Below are 22,237 nucleotides of genomic sequence, written 5' to 3' on the forward strand. Positions count from 1 at the left end.
ACGCGATCACACATTTTCACGCATGCGCGATTTCGTTGCAAATACGCATGCGCAGTTTCTTATAAATCTCGTGCACAAGCTTTTCACTGACGTAGCAAGCATGTGGGACCGCTCGCTACGTCACTAATGCTGAATAAGGAAGTGGTGGAGGGGAGGAGTCGCAATGCAAACAGAAAGTATACTAATAATTAATTTTTTATAAAAAGTACATTTTGTGAAAAATAAAGTTAGCGACTAGAATGAGGGTATGTTATTGAATACATTTCAGTAACCCATTGGCCTGAAATTGACCTTCACTTTAAGCCCACCAGGTACCTGTTCCTTTTTTTCTTTATAGGCCCTTGAAATAGCCTGCACAATCCCGCGAGAAATTGTCGTTCGTGATGGAGCTTGACCTTGACGAGGACCTTTAGGAACAATGAATAACCTTTTAGTCTTACGGATATCTTGAGTCATTGAGACATAAATATGAAGACATCTGACCACATCCAAACGATACAATGGTTTTCTTTGAGAATCTGAGTTTTTAGGGCAAAAAGGAAGGAAGAACAATATCCTGGTGTTGAAGAAAGTCGGATACCACTTTAGGAAGAAATTCAGGAACAGTACGAAGTACTAACTTGTTTTGAAATATAACGTTAGAGTCTTTAACTGACAAAGCTTGAAGTTCAGATACTCGAAGGGCCGATGTGATGGCCACTAGAAAAATGTTTTTCAAGGTGAGAAACCATAAGGAAACTTCACATAAAGGTTCAAAGGGAGATTCCAGAAGAGAGTCTAAAACCAAAGGCAGGTTCCAGGATGGAATTTGTGTTTTGACAGATGGACGGATATGGGCAAAAGCTTGAAAGAATTGAATTATCAGAGGGTCCTGAGCCCCCCTAATACCAGATATTGCAGAAATTTAAACTTTAAGAGTTCTAGCACTGAGGTTTTGAATAAAACCATTATGAAGGAAATACAGCAGATGAAATATCTTGATTGTTGCTGTAGAGATATTATGTGAAATCATCCATGATGAGAAGATGTCCTAGATACGATATTATGTTTTAGATGTACAACACACTGGCGATGGACAGACCCTCTAGGAAGGCTGCACAGGTGGCACTCTAAGCCTGGACTTATGAAAGGAGAAAAACAATAATGAACATTAAAATGTAACCTTTATTTCAATATATTAAAATAGGGACCCAGTGTGTGAACACATTAAAAACAACTAAAGACCGGTTGACACAATTCCGGTTAGTAAAGTGATAATGCCTTTGAGATGTATTATATCAACAGGAATTTCTACAGTGCGGTTAATTATGAGTAAGAGGCCTCCAAATTCAGTTACTCCATATAGTAACAAATTGAACAGAATCTATATTGCCAGGTTGTGGGCAGGGGAGAGACTAGTTCCAAAATACACTTAACCTTTCATCATAGATAGAGTTATCAGAAAATACTAGTCATGAAGGTTAATGTAGTATGTAGTGCTAAAACACATGAAGGTTAATTCAGTACTAGGCTGACCATATTGCCGCTTTAAAAAAGGACACATATGAAAAATACATATGTCAGGGCTGTTTAAAGAAATGGTTTTGTATAAGAACCCTCACATATGTATTTTTCATATGTGTTCCTTCTTAAAGCGGCAATATGGTCAGCCTATTCAGTACTCTTTCACATCAGTAGAATATTAGGTATCGATAATATATACTATCGCCCTTGGAATAAACTTAAGTATGGGGTAGAGGTTTTGTCTGGTTCATTAACTTGTTTGAGCAAATCTCACTCTGGTAATGTAATAATATACATGTGAGTCTACTCCCCATAAACATTCCATATATTCAAATTATTTCCTTCAAACGTATGTATTCCAAGTGGAATGTCTTCCCCTAATGCTGTATAGCCATTCAGATACTGCTTATGAATAAGCAAACATAAGATCATGTGAGGTACTAAAATACAATTCACAATAGTAACTATAATGGTCAGTGTGTAGTCTATTGCTGCATTTATTGATCTCTCATATTGAGCATGCCTAGACTCAGTTATAGCATGTGGACAGATTCCTCGGTAACGTGTAATATGCCTCACTATAAGTCTGACTTTCAGCTCAGAATATTCTGATATTGGCTAAGTATAATATTAGTTGATATAACGTGCACACATTCTAGTATTATGCTGGACCAGATACTTATATTCTTGTTATAAAGTGGCAATAAGTACATATGAGGTCATAAATAGTGCTAATATGTAGAATAAATCTTGCTACATAAATGAGACTAAGCTAGAAGTAATCTGTTATGTGCAAATTGTATTGCTTGTTGATACATGCGCTGTTAGAACAATTTTCGCAGTCGTTATAATAGCTTGCTTTCTATGGCAATAAAATGCTCTGATTTGGTACAGTATTTTACTCTGCAGCTAATAAATGTATCTCTGGATGATAACGCCCCAGTTAAGAGTAGTGTGATTTGTGGACAGTATATTACCATATTTGTTATTATTGTATATTAAGCGCATACAAAAACAGAAATCATGCTGACAAGTATTGTGCACGATAGTAAATAAAATGGGTTGGTAAGTAATATATTACCACGTTTATTGTTATTTCATATATAGCGTATCTAGATACGTATGTCTAATGAGCTTCAGCTTGTAATATTCTGATCTTTGTACCGTATAACCGTATAAAGCAGTAAACCTGAGAGACGCACACTCTAACCTAACAAATAACTTAGTACCAAAGAAGCATACAATCTAGATATGGCACTATAGGTTGCTATGAAAATTGTTCCAGCACCACACTATGATTTATAGTTACCTTACTGCAATCAGATTATATTATCCTGAGCCAAGGCTCAGTCCTGCAGCTAGATATATTATATGCTGTTGTGTAAGGTGTTTCACTGAGGCTCTACCATTTAGAGATACACTATACTCTGTAGAGTAAAACACTAACAAAACCCGAGCATCCTACAGCTATTGAACATTACTGTAAACGGCTGTGAAAAGTGTTTCAGCAGCATATATACTTACAAGCAATATATCCTGTGTATAAAATATCATTCTGAGCTAAGACGCAGCTATATAACAAAGCATATAGCAGGGCATATCCTACACTGAAGCATCTTTTAGGATTATATGTATACCTGGCGTTACTTTAGAACAACACCGTAAGTGACCGCAAAACCAGTTCTAGTACAATATAAGATTCTGTGTACTTTGCATCTACAAACGTTAGACGGTACAAAGATGCACAATACTTGTCAGCATAATTTCTGTTCTTGTATGCGCTTAATATACAATAATAACAAATGTGGTAACATAAAGTCCACAAATCACAACTTTTGCTCAAGTAGTCTGCCTTGACATTCTCTATCCCCGGGACATGGACTGCTGAGAGAGACTGAATGTGGCGTTGTGCCCATCTGAAGACAGCTTCATCCATTGGCGGACCGTGAAGTATTTAACATGGCAGAACAGCTGGAAATATTTTATAAGAAATTTTGATTTGAACATATGGAAGAGACACAATCCACTTCTGTGCTCCTAGAAACACTAGCCTTTGACAGGGTCGAAGCTGGCTCTTTTGAAAATGTATGTTCCAACCGTGATCCTGAAGGAAGTCGTGAAGGATACACCTGTAAGCAAATGCTTGTTGTTGTGAACTTGCTAGGAGAAGAATATCGTCTAGATTAGATAATGGATTATGAATAACCCTTTGACACGTAGTTCCGCTATAAGAGGGACTAACACCTTTGTAAAGACCCTTGGAGCAGTGGATATTCCGAAGGGAAGAGCTGAAAATTGAAAATGGCGGTCTCCGACCATGAAACAGAGGAACTTTCTGTGCCATTCTGCAATAGGAATATGGAAGTATGCATCCTTGAGATCTACAGAAAGCAGGTAGGCTTTTGGTGGGATAAGATTGATTACTGACAGAACAGACTCCATCTTGAAATGCTGAAACTTGAGAAAGGTGTTGAGAACTCGAAGATCCAGAACCAGTCTCCAAAAACCATATTTCTGTTTACCAGAGAAAGAGCTGAATAAAATCTTTGTTGTAATCTTGAATTGGTATCTGTTGAATGACACTGTTGCACAAGAGTTTGCTGATAAACTCGAGAATGGCCTTTAGTTTCACAGGATCCCTGGGGAGTGGAGTTTTTACTAAGCAAGGAAGACTTGGTTTTCTCTGGGAACTCCAAATGATATCCGTCTTGAAGAATTCTGAGAACCCATTGGTCTGATATACTTGATGCCGAGACCACTCTGAAATTGTGTAACCTTCCTACCAGAGGAAAGGTCTGGGACAGCCCACCATCATTGTTTTTTAGCTTGAAAGGAAGGAAAGGACTTACCAAGTCCCCTACCTCTAAACTGAAAGTTAGATCTTCCATCCTGATGCTGAAATAATTCCCTTCTAGAGGAAACCTTGAAATTTTTATGCATATTACGCTGCCTGTGGACAAAAGAGGGTCCCTTTCGGCCTCTGGAAACCTGTGGGAGAAAAGTAGTCTTATCTCCTGTTCTCTTTGATATTAAAGTTTTCAATTGCTTAGTGAACAGCATATCTCCCTCAAAACGAAGACTCAGTAAATTCAACTTGGAACCTGGGTCAGCTTCCCAATGTCGCAGCCATAGGGCTCTTCTGACAAGGTTAGCAGTAGTCATAGACTTTGCATTAAGTTCCAAAATATAAGCAGCAGAAAGTAACCATATTAAAATCTGTAAAAGATGCAACATTTTCATAATCTTGTAAAGAATTAGACAGGTTGGAAGACCACACTTCAGTAGCTTTCAGGATTGAAAATAGAGCAAGCAGAGGATGAAATAAGGCCCCTTGCTGAAGATAAAGTATCTTTAAATTTTGTTCCATTTTTTATCCATGACATCTTTAAATGATCCTGCATCATCTACAGGGAAAATCATCTTTTTTGGAAGTCTAGCAATTGTAGCATTAATCTTGGGAGTAGAAACAAATTGGTTATGCAAGGATCTTGCCAAAGGAAATTTTTTAGATATTTTATCTGGAACTCCACACTGTTTATCTGGTTTAGAAAAAACATTTAAGTATATGGACTTCAGATTATCAGAAACAGGAAATAACTGGTTTGGTGCAGAATTTGGATTAAACCAATCAGATGGTACTTTTCAATGCCCAGGGAACTCTTAATCCCTTTAATAAACTCAAAAATATTTGCAGTGTCAAACACCATAGGTCAGATTCTAAATCTTCACCATCAGAGGCACAATCAAGGTTGTGTAAATTATTCGAAGAACCCACAGGTGTCTGAGAAAAGCTTCCACCATAAATCTGGCCAATACACACTTTAGAGTTTCCTGTCCTGCCAGCAGGGATTATCACAAATGGAACAGGTGGGCATAGGCTGAGCTGTATTACTATGAAAAAAGTTTAACCAGCCATAAATAAATAATATGTACTATACAACATAAATAAATACATATAAATATTGAATAAGTCATACCTTGTAGTTGGCCCCTGATTCCACCTGGGCTGTAACAGGTTGAGGCTGAAGCTGACCTGGATCGTTCTCATCCTCCATGATCAATGCTGAACATATATTATAATTATATTAAGCCCAAGAAGCTTATAAAGTAAATCCCCATAGTTACAGGGAAAAAAAATGCTTAAAGGGACACTGAACCCAAATTTTCTCTTTTGTGATTCAGACAGAGCATGCAATTTTAAGCAACTTTCTAATTTACTCCTATTATCAAATTTTCTTCATTCTCTTGGTATCTTTATTTGAAATGTAAGAATGTAAGTTTAGATGCCGGCCCATTTTTGGTGAACAACCAGGGTTCTGAACCAAGCAAATGACTTAGATGCCGTCTTTTTAAAAAAAAGATAGCAAGAGAATAAAGAAAAATTGATAATAGGAGTAAATTAGATAGTTGCTTAAAATTGCTGCTCTATCTGAATCACAAAAGAAAAAATTTGGGTTCAGTGTCCCTTAAGTTTTTAAAAAAAACGAGTGCATAGTACTTACCAGAAAGGCAGACACAAAGATGTCAGATCTCAAACAAGTGTGTGATGATACCAGTATCTTTGTAGGGATAGTAGAAGTAACGCTGCAGTTCAAAACCACACCAAGGCTATAAAGGGCTAGTGCGTGCGCACGAAAATAGCCCTCAGACGCGGCTCCCGAGATGTCCCTTACCGATGACGACACAGTAACATGGCGGCCCCTACAAGGAAACCGTAAGGAGCGGTTATTCCTACTACCTATCGCCAATCCAGTGACCACAGCCACAGCAACAAATGGCGCTGACAGCTAGAAGGATTACCAGCTCACAAACAGGCAACACGTAAGCCAGGGAAATTTTTTTACTTTTCTTAGCCCAGAAGGAAGATAAAACGGAGAGGGACTCCTAGCCCTTGTCCACCTAGCAGGCTGGACAGAACTAGGAGGAGGAAAGGGTGGTGTCTCTCTAAGGCTTTTATGGTAAATTAGGGCAGTGGATAGCTCCGTCCACGACGCTCAGGAGAGGGGGTCTCCCTGGTAAGTATTACCAGAGGGGCGCATATAATAAGAAAGACCAATAGCACCAATTCTTATTGTATAATTTACCTACATCACTGTTTATTTAATCTCCAGAGTAATGGTGCAGTTAATAGAAACCATAAAAAATTAATTATTAAATAAATAGGAAGTCACTGGCCCGTAACTGGTAATTTTAATTAATAAGAAACCTTAGAGGAATTCATTTTTATGGTTTCTATTAACTGCACCATTACTCTGGAGATTAAATAAACAGAGTGATGTAGGTAAATTATACAATAAGAATTGGTGCTGTTGGTCTTTCTTATAATTTTTTTCCCATTTTAATGGGATCCTTCTACCCAAATAGCACAATTCTATATTCTTGGTAGGAAAAGACACCCCCTGGCCGAAAATAAGGAATATTTTGGAAATTAACAGAAATAACAATTCACATATATAAATAGAAAAAATGGCAGTATTTAATGAATCAGAATAGGATTTTGATATGAAAGATACTTTCTCCATACCTACAAAAAATGGAGAAGAAACAAAACAAACAGATTCCCCTGCAACCAATAACATATATAGAGGTTTTAAGGATTATAAAAAACAAACTACTGAAAGAACAAAAACTAAAATGGGAAATATCACCATGCACAGACAGTGCAGGGTGAAACGCGCGTAGCGGTCTTTTTTTAACACTTGGGGGACACTGATCAAACCCCCTGTGTTTGCACATGCTACTCCTGGTATCCGTAGCTGAATTCAGAATGAGTGGAACCGATGACACCATGATCTAACCCCACAGTATCCAACGGAACTGCAGCTGACGCTTTGTAAATGAGCTAAGTTAGTGAGTATGGTTGTTTGCTGAAATCTCCCCAGAGGACCGGACGCCTGTATTAAGGTACAAAGCAGTACACAGTCGACCTTGGAGTGTCTATGAAGGTGTACACAAAATGATGATAACAACTCACAATAACTTAAGCTAAAGAATACACTTAAATATGCTGTCTGGCAGTTACCTAAAAGTTATATGAGTCGGAGGAAAGAGGACGCAGGAGTAAGTCTGCAAATTATTTACACAGAAGTCCCCTCCAACATTTGGGGTATTTGACACGGTAGTCAATTGACTGAACTCACACTTTGGAATTAATACTATAAGGACACTATGAACACCAGGGAATTGTTATTAACCTTGAACAAGGGACATTTAAACCTGGATTTTTAAGTGCACTTAGGATTTTCTCCCATTATCAGTCTTGGGAGTTTTTGTTTTCCGTGACCGGTCACTAGAGTAGCATGCTACACCTTGTTTAGAATGTATAAGTTTAGGTTTAAGGTTGTACAACCATGCATAATTGTATATCACTAATAATGGGATTTTAGGGACATACCCTTTAGGGGTTTTTGAAGTAATAAATATTTGATGCAAACTATCTCTCTCTGTGATTTTGTCTAGGGGGTAGTCATTCCTCTAAGGTTTCTTATTAATTAAAATTACCAGTGCAGGTAATAGACTTTAGGAAGTTACAGGCCAGTATAATTTATATATATATATTTTTTTATTTTTTATTTTTTTTTTTTGTTTAATTACACCTATTAAAATAACTTTTCGATATACTTTCATTATTCATTTTGCTACTTCTGGAATTTAACTCACTCTGAATATTGTAGGATTTCCACTTGGGGTGACAGGGAATGCACACTACATAATTTACAAGCCTAACCCTACCACATATCTGTACCTAATGGGCTTCTACAGAGGTGATAAGATGCACGTTTTGCTAAAAAAAAAAAAAAAAAAAAAGGAGTGGTTAGACTTGCCTACTTCAGTAACAGATCCTCTATCTGAGGAAAGTGGTGAGAGGAGTTTCGTCATTATAAAACAATTGCAGCAAACTAGGTGTTCATAGATTACAGTGACATTGTACTTTAAAAATTTCTTCTCATTAATGTATTCCCCAATTTGCTATTTTACCTGCAGGGGTGTATTTTAAATACCTAGTATTGGATATAAAAAAAGCTATGTAAACAAGAGAGAAATCAACTGCCCATGGACAGAGAGACCAGCCCATTTGAAAGGGTGTTTCTGCAGCTGCCTTAATTTTTTTAGCTTTTATCAGCTGTTTGCTGAGTACATGATCCCTATATAAAAAAAAAAAAAAGTCACACTCACTAGTAATTTCATTTCTTGCTACACTGCAACAAAATATATATAGGTGTTTACTGCTGCAGTTGTAAAGTTCATAAGCTGATAACAATATAATCCAGGTGACAGCTTCAAAAAGACACAAAGATGGAAGGACAAATGAGAGGTGGATGAAAATGTGTCATTAAAGGGACAGTCTAATCAAAATTGATTTTTATGATTTAGATAGAGCAGCAATTTTAAGCAACTTTCTAATTTACTCCTAGTATTAATTTTTCTTCGTTCTCTTGCTATCTTTATTTGAATGTACGCTTAAAGGGACATGAAACCCAAAATTTTTATTTCATGATTCAGATAGAGAATACAATTTTAAACAACTTTCCAATTTTATTCTATTATTTAATTTGCTTCCTTCTCTTGTTAACCATTGCTGAAAGGTTTATCTAGGCAAGTTCAGGAGCAGCTGAGAACCTAGGTTCTAGCTGCTGATTGGTGGCTACATATATAAACTGATTGTCATTGGCTCACCCATGTGTTTACTTAGAACCATTAGTGCATTGCTGCTCCCTCAACAAATCATACCAAGAGAATGAAACAAATTAGATAATAGAAGTAAATTAGAAAGTTGTTTAAAATTGTATCCTCTATCTGAATCTTATCCCTTTTTTTTTTTTTTTTTTCTCTTCGTTCTCGTGATATGTTTATTTGAAAAAGCAGGAATGTAAGCTTAGGGGCCGGCCCATTTTTGGTTCAGTACCTGGGTAGTGCTTGCTGATTGGTGGCTACATTAATATACCAATCAGAAAGCGCTACTCAGGGTGCTGAACCAAAAATGGGCCGGCCCCTAAGCTTACATTCTTGCTTTTTCAAATAGAGATACCAAGAGAATGAAGAAAATGTAAAAAAAAAAATAGGAGTAAATTAGAAAGTTGCTTAAAATTGCATGTGCTGCCATACAGTGCTCCGGAAACGGGCCGGCTCCTAAGCATACCCTTGTTCTATCTGAATCACAAAAGAAAACAATTGGGTTTCATATCCCTTTAAAGAGTAATCCTAGGTGAGCTCAGGAGTGTGCATGTGTTTTTATCAAGCAGCAGTGTTTATAATGATGTTTATAGCAATGCTATACACAGTTGCAAACACTCCTGTCATATACAGCTACAGACACATACACACTCCTAAGCTCCTATCAGCCTACCTAGGTATGCTCTTCAACAAAGGATACCAAAAGAAAAAAGCAAATGTATTGCAAGTTATCATTTTAATCTGATTTATTATTTAGCTCTTTAAAAAAATCCAAGTCGTATAAACACTAGTGGTCTTGAGCACTAACAAAAAGACTCAGTTCAGACAAACCATTAAATCCTAAAAAAATAAACTTAAAGGGACATAATACTCATATGCTAAATCACTTGAAACTGATGCAGTATAACTGTAAAAAGCTGACAGGAAAATATCACCTGAGCATCTCTATGTAAAAAAGGAAGATATTTTACCTCACAATCTCCTCAGCTCAGCAGAGTAAGTTCTGTGTAAAAAGTTATACTCGGCTGCTCCCAGCTGCAGGTAAAAATAAAAAAAATGAAGAAATGAACAGCAGCCAATCAGCATCAGCAGTGCTGAGGTCATGAACTCTTACTGTGATCTCATGAGATTTCACTTAACTCTCATGAGATTTCATAGTAAGCTTCCTTTACCTGATTGGTGAAATAATATGAGAGTGCACGATGCTCATCCCTTCAGATGTCCCAGGACAAACACACAAAAATGCTGCTTAGAAATCCTTTACAATGGGAGGTGGCTACTGAGGAACTTATGAGGTAAAATATCTTTCTTTTTTACCTAGAGATGTTCAAGTGATATTTTCTAATCAGCTTTTTACAGCTATGCTGCATCACTTTCAAGTGTTTAAACATTTGGGTATTATGGCCCTTTAACCCCTTAATGACCGGACCATTTTTCAATTTTCTTACCCTTAATGACAATGGCTATTTTTACATTTCTGCCGTGTTTGTGTTTGGCTGTAATTTTCCTCTTACTCATTTACTGCACCCACACATATTATATACCGTTTTTCTCGCCATTAAATGGACTTTCTAAAGATACCATTATTTTCATCATGTCTTATAATTTACTAAAAAAAAATAATAAAATATGAGGAAAACATGGAAAAAAACACACTTTTTCTAACTTTGACCCCCAAAATCTGTTACACATCTACAACCACCAAAAAACACCCATGCTAAATAGTTTCTAAATTTTGTCCTGAGTTTAGAAATACCCAATGTTTACATGTTCTTTGCTTTTTTTGCAAGTTATAGGGCCATAAATACAAGTAGCACTTCGCTATTTCCAAACCACTTTTTTTCAAAATTAGCGCTAGTTACATTGGAACCCTGATATCTGTCAGGAATACCTGAATATCGATTGACATGTATATATTTTTTGTTAGAAGACAACCCAAAGTATTGATCTAGGCCCATTTTGGTATATTTTATGACACCATTTCACCGCCAAATGCGAGCAAATAAAAAAAAAAAAAAAAAAAAAACTTTACATTTTTCACAATTTTAGGTTTCTCACTGAAATTATTTACAAACAGCTTGTGCTATTATGGCAGAAATTGTTGTAAAAGCTTCTCTGGGATCCCCTTTGTTCAGAAATAGCAGACTTATATGGCTTTGGCGTTGCTTTTTGGTAATTAGAAGGCCGCTAAATGCTGCTGCGCACCACACGTTAATTATGCCCAGCAGTGAAGGGGTTAAATTAGGTAGCTTGTAGGGAGCTTGCAGGGTTAATTTTAGAGATCAGCCTCCCACCTGACACATCCCACCCCCTGATCCCTCCCAAACAGCTCTCTTCCCTCCCCCACCCCACAATTGTTCCCGCCATCTTAAGTACTGGCAGAAAGTCTGCCAGTACTAAATAAAAGAGTTTTTTTTTTTTTTTTTAATAAAAATAATAAAATATTTTATCTGTGATGGACCCCTGCCTTAGCCCCAACCTCCCTGATCCCCCCTCCAGCTGTCTAACCCTCTCCCCTACCTAATTACCGCCATCTTGGGTACTGGCAGCTGTCTGCCAGTACCCAGTTTGGCCACAAAAATCCCCCAAAAAGTATTTTTAATTTATTTTTAACTTAAAAACTATTTCTGTAGTGTAGCAGCCCCCCCACAATACCCCCACCCCCTCCCCCTCCCAGATCCTTTTATATTTAAAAACATTTTTTTTACCTTTTAACCCCTTTCTGCCCTCATTCATTGGTGTCAGTGTGGCTAATGCGTGCACCTGCACACGTACGTGCGCTCACCCCTCGTGCACGCGCATCGTGCACGCACGCACCCTCACACCGGCGGACACTAGCACCATCGCTACCGGTGCAGAGAGGGCCACAGAATGGCTCTCTCTGCATTGGAGGCTTGTAAAGTGGTATTGCAGGATGCCTCCATATCGAGGCATCACTGCAATACCCTCAGAGCTGCTGGAAGCATTTGTGATCGCTTCCAGCACTCTGTTAGACAACTGACGTACCAGGTACGTCCATTGTCATTAACTGTTAGTTTTTGCATGACGTACCTGGTACGTCAGTTGTCATTAAGGGGTTAAGTTCTGGAAGCTCTGGAGAAGAGAAAAAAATAAAAGCAAAATAAAAAAAATATATATTGATTTGCATCCCCTATGAATTAGGAAGTTGGTCATCACTGACCTGGATAATGGGTCCTACAGATGATCGGCCCAGTACTGCCATCTGACCAGCATAAATACGATTGGCCCCATATTCTCCTGCGTGGTCTACTCTGATTATCCGGTCCAATAGAGCTTTATCCTCATCATTAGATCTTCTTCCCGAGCTGCAGTGTCTGACAGGCAGTACGTTTACTTGTAAACTGCAGTTGAAATTTGAGCCTGCGCAAAAACAGAGACATTACTGAAATATTTTCGTTAAATGCATTTTTTTTTAAATGGTTACTTGTTATTCAATATCAGATAATGAACCAATTGTGCTAGAATGCTTAAACTGAAATTTGTTTTAGATTATAAGTTTTTTTTTTTGCTCTCTGGTTTGCTAAATGGCGTCAGATCCACAAGAGTATTTTAAAGTGAAATCATAGTGTGGTGGGGAATCTAAAATTCTTGTGTCATGTGATCTCTAGCAAAAGTGCAATTTAAAAGTGATCTTAAAGGGATGTGAAGCCCAATTTTTTTCTTTTATGATTCAGATAGAGCATACAACTTTGAGCAACCTTCTAATTTACTTCATTTTTGGTTCAGCACCTAAATGTAGCCACCAATCAGCAAGCTCTACCCTGGGTGTGAACCAAAAATGGGCCGGCCTCTAAGCTTACATTCCTGCTTTTTCAAATAAACATATCATGAGAATGAAGAGAAAAAAAACAAAAGGGATAAGAGGAGTAAATTAGAAATTTGCTTAAAATTGCATGCTCTATTCGAATCATAAGGGAAACAAAATTGGGTTTAATATCCCTTTAAGCATTGCAGAAACACACACACACACTGTATATATATATATATATATATATATATATATATATATATATATATATATATATATATATATATATATATATATATATATAAAAACTTGCTGGAGAGGTTGTGGACACATCTGGTGGGAATGCCCAATATTGAAACCTTATTGGCAGGGGATTTACACAGAAATCAATCATATCTTAACACACAAGATTCCCTTGGATCCCTTGATATTTGTATTCCACAAACCACCCAAGCTAGTATAATTAGAATGATTGTCCAGATAAATATCTGAAATGTACCTTTTGTTTTCTATACGTTTGCACTGTTAATGTTAAAATTTATAAGCTCACCTAGGGAACGTAACACACTGGACTGATCGTCATCTCTCTGACCTCCCTTAACACAGAAAGACTATACTGATACCACCGAATGGAGAAAAACGGTCAGGTCAATGTTCCCCTTTTTTCTTTTTTCCTCTATAGTAAAGTGAATTGATGAGATTCAGTCTTTGAATGTACTAGAATTGTAAGCTTATGCCAATTTGCTATCATTGTACACTTTGCTTATTTAATAAAGCTTGTATTAAAAAAAACCATAAACAAACAGTAACAACAAGTGTTAAAGATAAATATACAGCCTCAATCTAGAAAAAAACAAAACATTATAATGTTGTTGAAAATACATTACATAACTTGTAACACAAGTGTATACAAATAATAAAATACATTACATAACTTGTATCACAAGTGTATACAAATAATAAAATACATTACATAACTTGTATCACAAGTGTATACCAATAATAAAATACATTACATAACTTGTAACACAAGTGTATACAAATAATAAAATACATTACATAACTTGTATCACAAGTGTATACAAATAATAAAATACATTACATAACTTGTATCACAAGTGTATACCAATAATAAAATACATTACATAACTTGTATCACAAGTGTATACAAATAATAAAATACATTACATAACTTGTATCACAAGTGTATACAAATAATAAAATACATTACATAACTTGTATCACAAGTGTATACCAATAATAAAATACATTACATAACTTGTATCACAAGTGTATACAAATAATAAAATACATTACATAACTTGTATCACAAGTGTATACAAATAATAAAATACATTACATAACTTGTATCACAAGTGTATACCAATAATAAAATACATTACATAACTTGTATCACAAGTGTATACCAATAATAAAATACATTACATAACTTGTATCACAAGTGTATACAAATAATAAAATACATTACATAACTTGTAACACAAGTGTATACCAATAATAAAATACATTACATAACTTGTATCACAAGTGTATACAAATAATAAAATACATTACATAACTTGTATCACAAGTGTATACCAATAATAAAATACATTACATAACTTGTATCACAAGTGTATACAAATAATAAAATACATTACATAACTTGTATCACAAGTGTATACCAATAATAAAATACATTACATAACTTGTATCACAAGTGTATACCAATAATAAAATTCCTGAAATGATTTATTGTTCTTTGTAGTCAGATAGATTGCTATATAAATATCCTTACAGCATAGGTCACTTTACATTAATAGCCATATGTTTTACTTATTCATATTATTAGCCACACACTGTGAAGGCAAAGTGTATGGAAAATACTACAGGATCCTTATTTTCATAGTAAACTGTCTTTTATGACTGGCTGGAAATAAAATTGCCAAAATATCTGTTTTTATATTTATAGGGTGAAACAACTTTGCCTGACCAAGTACACCATTAAGAGCGCTGAGAGAAGGGTTTGATGTCACAGTTTATAAAATGAATATAATTACCTTGAAATAAAAATGTAATTGTGTATATTTGATCTTACTGTATTTCCTGGGTACAATTATCAGAAGTGTAGATGTAGCTGCCTGACACAGAAGTTACGGAGGACATTACCATACCTGTCCCCGCAGGGAGGCGCCTGAATTCAGAGCACAGTCTCCGCACCATGGCCACTGATGCCCTCTCCATACCCACGACCTTCTTTTCTGCCTATCTGTCAAATACAACCAGCGCCATCTAATGACGTCACTACACGGCGCCCGTTGCTTGGATACAACCCCAGCTAAGATATTCACTTCCTGGTAGGTTGGAACGCAAACATCATTGGAACGCAAATCAAAGAGAGCAGTCTCCAAGCCTATTGTGGCTAAGGTAACACACAACACCTTGCTGCAGGGCAAACAGGAGCAAAGGAGATGGGCTGCAACATTCCCCCCAGTGACATTATCCCCGCGGTGGCCGCCAGGCTGTGAGTGTGCAGTGCTACATGACCCTCCATGCTGGATCTATATGCTATAAGATTTGTATGAGCAATAGGCAATATAATAGGTTTATTTGGTGGTTTAGTCAGGGTATTGGGTACAGATTAGCAGCACAAAGGTAAAATCAGCTAAAAAGAGGATGTGTTTAGGAACCTTAAAAAATACATAAAATTAGTACAAAATAATATAAATCGTTTCAAAATATTTTTAAATATACAAACCAGGATAGAAAACAAGCGTGAACAATGTGCTTATTACAGTACTTTTATGAAATCCTGTCAGCTATAGTGTAAAACATTTTTTACTGTCATTATATTTGTGCATCATACACATTTTTCATAATATAGCTGCAAAACTGAATTATTATATATTCAGGGGCTTGTAATCAATACAGGGTTATGAAGATGCACAGTATATTACTGAATATTGCACTTTGTTCCTCTAGACACAGAAGTCAAAATTAAATTTTCATTATTCACATAGAGTCGGTGTACAGTTTTAAATATATCCATTTTCTTTTATTATCATATGTATTTATGTCTATTATTCTTTAGCTCCTTTCAGTAAGAGGATACTTAGGTAGTCTGAGTGTGTATGTGTCTTTTTGCATTTGATGTATAATATTGTTACAAACATTGCTGCAGGCACTAATGCCACAGAGTACTGAAGACACCTGCACAATCCTGAACCTACCTCTATCACATGTTCTCATGGAATAAAGCTGAGTTTAACAAAGGAGACAAAAAGAATGGGTCAAATGTGATAGAAGTCACCAGGGAAGCTTAGTAAAACTGCTCACTATATCTGAATCATGAACTTTCAATTTTACTTACATGACCCTTTACACGTTTATGAAAAGAAGAAATGATCTAACATGTATGTAAAATACAGATATTACTCTATTAAATTGCTTTGTTTGAGAAAAACAACCATTTAAAAACTGTTTAAATAAACTTAAATGGTTATGAACACCAGCATTTTGCTTTCATGATTCAGACAGAGCATATAATTTAAAAAAAGTATTCCATTTACTTTTATTATCAAATTTATTTTGTTCTCATGGTATTCTTTGTTGAACAAATATCTAGATAGGTAGCGTACATGTCTGGATCAGTACATGACAGGAAACACTGCCGCCACCTACAGTTCTTGCAAGTATATAACAGTTATAAAACTGTGGCCATATATTGCTCCAATCATGTGCACGGCCCTACACCTTCCTATCTGCTTTCCAACAAAGGATACTAAGAGAATGATGTAAATTTGATCATTGAAAACATTTAAAACTTTACACTCTATCTAAATAACAAAATCATTTTTTGGGGGGGTTATGTCCCTTTAATCTGAACACTGCACATATATCATTTTATATACATTTTTTAAAATATCACTTTTTGCTTTGCGCTTGATAGAGCGCTAACTTATAAGTTTTTGATAAATATAAATTAAAGCATATAGAAAATAAGTAGTTGTGGACAGCTCATATAGCTATATTGCATTTCAGTGGCTAACACAACTAAAAACAATCTTCATCTTGTACTTATTTTTTTTAGAATTTTCACAAAAGTTTTAATATATCCATGTCTCTTATCTTTTTGCAGACAATACTATGTCGAAATTCAGAGAAAAGAGGCTGGCTTTGATCTTTCTGGAATCCAAGGGAATAAAAAAGAAAAGTATAGATTGTATCAAGTAAGTATTTATACAATATTCTAATTTATATATATATACCTGTATATATATATTTATACCTTATATTGTATTGTAGGTGTTTTTCCTTCACGTTCAGAACCTACATAGCAAGCTAAACAGCTATCAAACTAAAAATTGCCCTTTTAACATTCTTTGAGTAACCTCGTAGTACTGACTGCTTAGATAATCTCACCAAACCATAGAGTGTTAGAGAATCGGGCCCTTTGTATTTGCTGCACCATTAGGCACAAAATACTTTGCAGTGCTTAATGAAATAAACAGTTTTAAAAAGCAAATTGAAAAGTTAAAATTAAAATATGCATTAAAAATTGTATTAATAGTACACTATAAAAATATATATATACAGCAGAATGCAAATTTAAATTACACAGTAGAGTTCTCGTTTACACCATGCAAGAAAATACTTGTTATTGTATTTAATGTACAATACATTGTCAACATGCAAAGTTAACACCTTACCAAAAAGTGAAAAATTCAAATGTACTTTATATTTTTGATAGTAAAAGGAAACTTTCAGCCTTCCGAAGTGGATTCTTTTGATGGATCTTCAGCTTTCTCCTAGGTTTTCATTGTATTATCTAAGTTTGTTACATCTGCAGATCTTGTAGAATAATCCCCAAATCAAAGCTGGCAAATTTGTCTCAAAATATACAATGGACTTACGAGTGTACAGCACTGATTGAAAAAAGATATGTATGAAAAACTTAAAACAAATACAAGTTTTAGTACACTGAAAAGCATAATTGCAATTAGGAGGCAACTCGCCATTTGCTGGGATTTCCAAGTTCAGACCCCTTTTTTTAGTGAATTGCTGCCTGCTCAAGTTAGGGACTTTGTAACATGTCTATATACCAGTGAAGTTTAGAGGCTTGAGTGCGTAATCCCTTCCCGCCATTAGGACCTTCCATGCCGTCCTAATTACGCTGGACTTTAGTGCAGCTAGGACGACATGGAACGTCCTAGCCTCTGTACTGAAGCAGCTACGGATTCCTAACTGGGATTGCAGACTGGAGGGTGTGGCTAGTGTCAGGCACTCCCCCCAGACCCGATCTCATGTACGATTGTGTGATTTCAATTTTTTACTTATTGGTTTACATCAGAACTTTGTTCCAATGTTACAAATAAGTACCGGCATTAAGGGGTTAATCTTTACATAAAATTTTGATACAAAATGTTGCACATCTTATGATGCTTCCTCAGGGAGAAATTTATGCATCCTTCTAATTAAACCTTTTTCCAGAAGACTGTGCCAAAATAACTGTGCAAATATACAGAACACCGTGCACAGATCTCAGATATGATACGTTGATTAATCTGTGTGATATTTATGTAAATAACATAGTAACATAGTAGATAAGGTTGAAAAAATACTGAAGTCCATCAAGTTCAACCTATACAAATCTAAAATATATACAAAAAGCTTCAGTTAAACTTAAATAATCCCACTAAAAGGTGACCCATTTAATACTAGCAATCATATCCATGAATTTTGTTTATAGACAGAAATGTATCCAAATAATTTTTAAATGTATAGGGTATTGGCATTCACTACCTCCTTTGGTAATGAGTTCCACACTTTTATTGCTCTTACAGTGAAAAACGTTTCCGTTGCAGGAGATTAAATCTCCTTTCCTCCAACCTTAAATTGTGACCTCTGGTCACAAACAATTTTCTTGGAATAAACAGAGCTTCTGCCATCTCTGTATATGGCCCCTGAATATATTTATATAAAGTAATCATGTCACCTCTTAAGCGCCTTTTTTCTAAAGAAAACAAACCCAGTTTGGCTAGCCTCTCCTCATAGGTTAAATTCTTCAATCCTCTTATTAGCTTTGTGGCCCTTCTCTGAACTTTTTCTAGTTCTGCAATATCTTTTTTTGCGATTGGTCCCCAGAACTGCACTCCATACTCAAGGTGAGGTCTTACCAGGGCTTTACATAATGACAGAATAATGCTTTCCTCCCTTGAATCAATGCCTCTTTTAATACATGCTAGTATCTTATTAGCCTTTGAAGCTGCTGCCCTGCATTGTGCACCCATATTTAGCTTGTTATCTATTACTACCCCCAAATCCCTTTCCTCCTGTGTTTGGCTAAGTCTTGTCCCATTTAAATAATACGTTGCCTGCTTATTTTTACTTCCAAAATGTAGAACCTTGCATATCTCATTTTCCATTTACCTGCCCATACTTCTAATTTTTGCAGGTCCCTTTGTAACGAAAGTTCATCCTGCTCTGACCTAATGACCTTACTTAACTTAGTATCATCTACAAAAATAGAGATGTCGCTATTTAATCCTAGCTCCAAGTCATTTATAAAAATATTAAAAAGAATAGGGCCCAGCACTGATCCCTGGGGTACTCCACTGATTACCTTTGTCCAATCTGAGTATGATCCATTTACTACTACTCGTTGCTCCCTATCTTTTATCCAGTTATTTATCTACAAACTAACATTTTCAGCTATCCCCAGTCCCTTAATTTTGTGCATTAATCTCTCATGTGGCACTGTATCAAACGCCTTGGCAAAATCTAAGTATATCACATCAACTGATTCCCCTTTATCTATATTTTTACTTACTTCCTCATAGAATCTAATTAGATACATGATCTATTTCTCCTAAAACCATGCTGATTAGAACTCATAATCTTGTTTACACGAATATGCTCATCAATATAATCCCTTATAATCCCTTCAAATATCTTCCCCACTATTGATGTCAGACTAACTGGTCTACTAGCTTCCTGGATCATCCCTACTTCCCTTTTTGAAGAGTGGCACCACATCAGCTTTATGCCAGTCCTTGGGTACCATGCCTGAGGATAATGAGTCTTGAAAAATTAACATAACGTTACTATTCTTTTGTTAAAAAAAAATAAACAGAAGAGTTATATAAAAGATTCGCTGATTGTTTTATATTAATTTTCATGTGTTTACACAGTGCTACAAACACTCCCAGAAAGTTGAAAAGTAAACACCTTCAGGGCCAATAGCTGAGTGCTTTATTTACAGAGCAGTTTTGTTTTGTAAAATATATATCTGAGCCATTTAAGCAAATGTTCAATCAATGAAAAGAGCATCCAATGAAACTTGTGAGGGAGCCAAGTCCTTAAAGTGATGGTAAATCCGAGCGTTTAAAAAAATACTAGGATTTGTCATCACTAAAAATAAACGATAGTTTCATTCATCTAAAAAATGGGTGCTAAACCACGGTACAGCTCTCTTTACCAATGAGGTGAAGTTTCCACCTCTAAACCAATACATTTCCACCTCTAAACCAATACATTTCCACCTCTAAACCAATAGCTGTGCTAGGATGTCAGATGACACGCACGGCTATTGGTTTAGAGGTGGAAACGTCCCCTCATTGAAGAAGAGTGATGTGCCGTGGGGGGCCGGAGCAGATTACTTTTACTGAGCTGCCGCGGCACAGAAAGGGAGAGTTTAGCACCCTTTTTTTTTAGTAACTGATGAATAAAACTCTTGTTTATTTTTAGTGATGGCAAATCCTAGCATTTTTTAAAGAAACATGGTATTTATAAAATAAACTGTTTATTATTATTATTATTTTTTGCTAGAGCACATGCATAAAACATTTGATACCTGTTAAAGGGACATATAAATAGAGTGGCATATATTGGAGTGACGTGTTGCTTATACACAGTGTATATTGTATATTAGGGACATAATTTTACTGTTTTCAAACACATGCATGGTGTGTATGCAAACATTTTTCAAGGTGCATAAAAACTTTACGATTATAATTTAAAATATTTCATTATGTTTAGTAAATAAAATACATTTTGCAATATTATTATTATTATTATTATCAGGTATTTGTAGAGCGCCAACAGATTCCGCAGCGCTGCCAACAGATTCCGCAATATGAAGTAGCAAAGCATCCAACTGTTACCCAAATGCATTATTGTTAAGGGCTAGGAGCTCTACCCAGAAGTCCCCCTGCTGCTTCAAATGTCTTGTTTTCCAGACCAAAACCAGGGACTGCCTAGCTCCACCCACAATCTGATTGATGACGACCCTTAGTGCCCCTCCTGCAATCAAAGCTCCATTCAAAAAGCACCTGTGGACCACTGCCCACAAGTTAGCTTGCTTGCTTTTGTGTAAAAATCTCACGCTCCCTAAAAATTGAAAAAAAGCAATTTCCATAACATAGGTTTTCTTTGAAATGCAGATTGCTCAAACTAGCTACATAGTATACATCTATTACTTAGAGCAGTGGAGAAACTCATTTACATCTATTCCCAACTTGCGACATAATTTAGGGACATAAGATACTCAATTAAGTTTTTAAAACAAAGTTATTAAACAAATAGTTAAAGCTGTGTTTGCCACCAGTGAATTGTGGGTCATTTTAAGCTGATGTCAAGTTTGTATATTAGGGACATCACTGTTATAACATTCTAACTAGTTGTCTCCATCAGTATTCTCAGGCCCAGGGAGTTCATCACACACAGAGATTTAAGAAGAACTTTCTGGATAACCAGATGGAAGCGGCACTACGATCATACGCTGGAAAATCTCGTAGAGGCCAGGATAAAACACTGGAAATAAACCCAGAGCAGAAGAAGCACACGCAGAACCGAATCAGAAAGAAGATGTCATCCTTAGCTATTTCTGTATGTTTAATGCTTTTCTGCATTTCAGTTTGGGAAGGGGACACCTCTGCACTACTAATTCATTAGAGCACGTAATTTTAAGTCTAGCGACCCTGCAGTACTATGTGTTTAACCCCCACAAATGGGTTAAACACACTGTAGAAGTCCCACCCTGGACCCGCAGAGCACTGTTGAGCCCGAGTGGAAACTGACACTGATCCACTCATTGCTACTGATCCAAGCAGCGTTAGTTACACAGCAAAACATGGCGCCAAGCTGTAATTCCCGCACGGCTATTGGCTAAGAGGTGGAAACGTCACTTCTCAGCCAAATAGCGTTCTGCCGTGGGCTGCCTTTAGCAGCTCAGTGCAGCGAACGCTGCTAACAAATAAAGGGGCTTTCAGAATAAAGTATTTTATACTTCAT

General features: G+C 36.1%; 2 protein-coding genes across 2 annotated transcripts in view; one reads left to right on the forward strand and one right to left on the reverse strand.

Moving 5' to 3' along the window:
• Positions 1-15,247, reverse strand: part of COQ7 (coenzyme Q7, hydroxylase) — a 30,578-nt gene extending 15,331 nt beyond the window's left edge. The window contains exons 1-2 of the mRNA XM_053694306.1: positions 15,121-15,247; positions 12,359-12,558 (exon numbers count right to left, since the gene is read on the reverse strand). Of these exons, the coding sequence (XP_053550281.1) occupies positions 12,359-12,558; positions 15,121-15,190 (270 nt within the window). The 5' untranslated portion in view covers positions 15,191-15,247. The remainder of the gene's footprint in view (positions 1-12,358; positions 12,559-15,120) is intronic.
• Positions 15,248-15,331: 84 nt separating this feature from the next.
• LOC128641777 (uncharacterized) overlaps positions 15,332-22,237 on the forward strand; it is a 51,496-nt gene continuing 44,590 nt past the window's right edge. The window contains exons 1-3 of the mRNA XM_053694305.1: positions 15,332-15,470; positions 17,085-17,175; positions 21,638-21,832. Coding sequence (XP_053550280.1) covers positions 15,418-15,470; positions 17,085-17,175; positions 21,638-21,832 — 339 coding nt within the window. The 5' untranslated portion in view covers positions 15,332-15,417. The remainder of the gene's footprint in view (positions 15,471-17,084; positions 17,176-21,637; positions 21,833-22,237) is intronic.

Source organism: Bombina bombina, chromosome 11, assembly GCF_027579735.1.
Source record: "Bombina bombina isolate aBomBom1 chromosome 11, aBomBom1.pri, whole genome shotgun sequence".
NCBI lineage: Eukaryota > Metazoa > Chordata > Amphibia > Anura > Bombinatoridae > Bombina > Bombina bombina.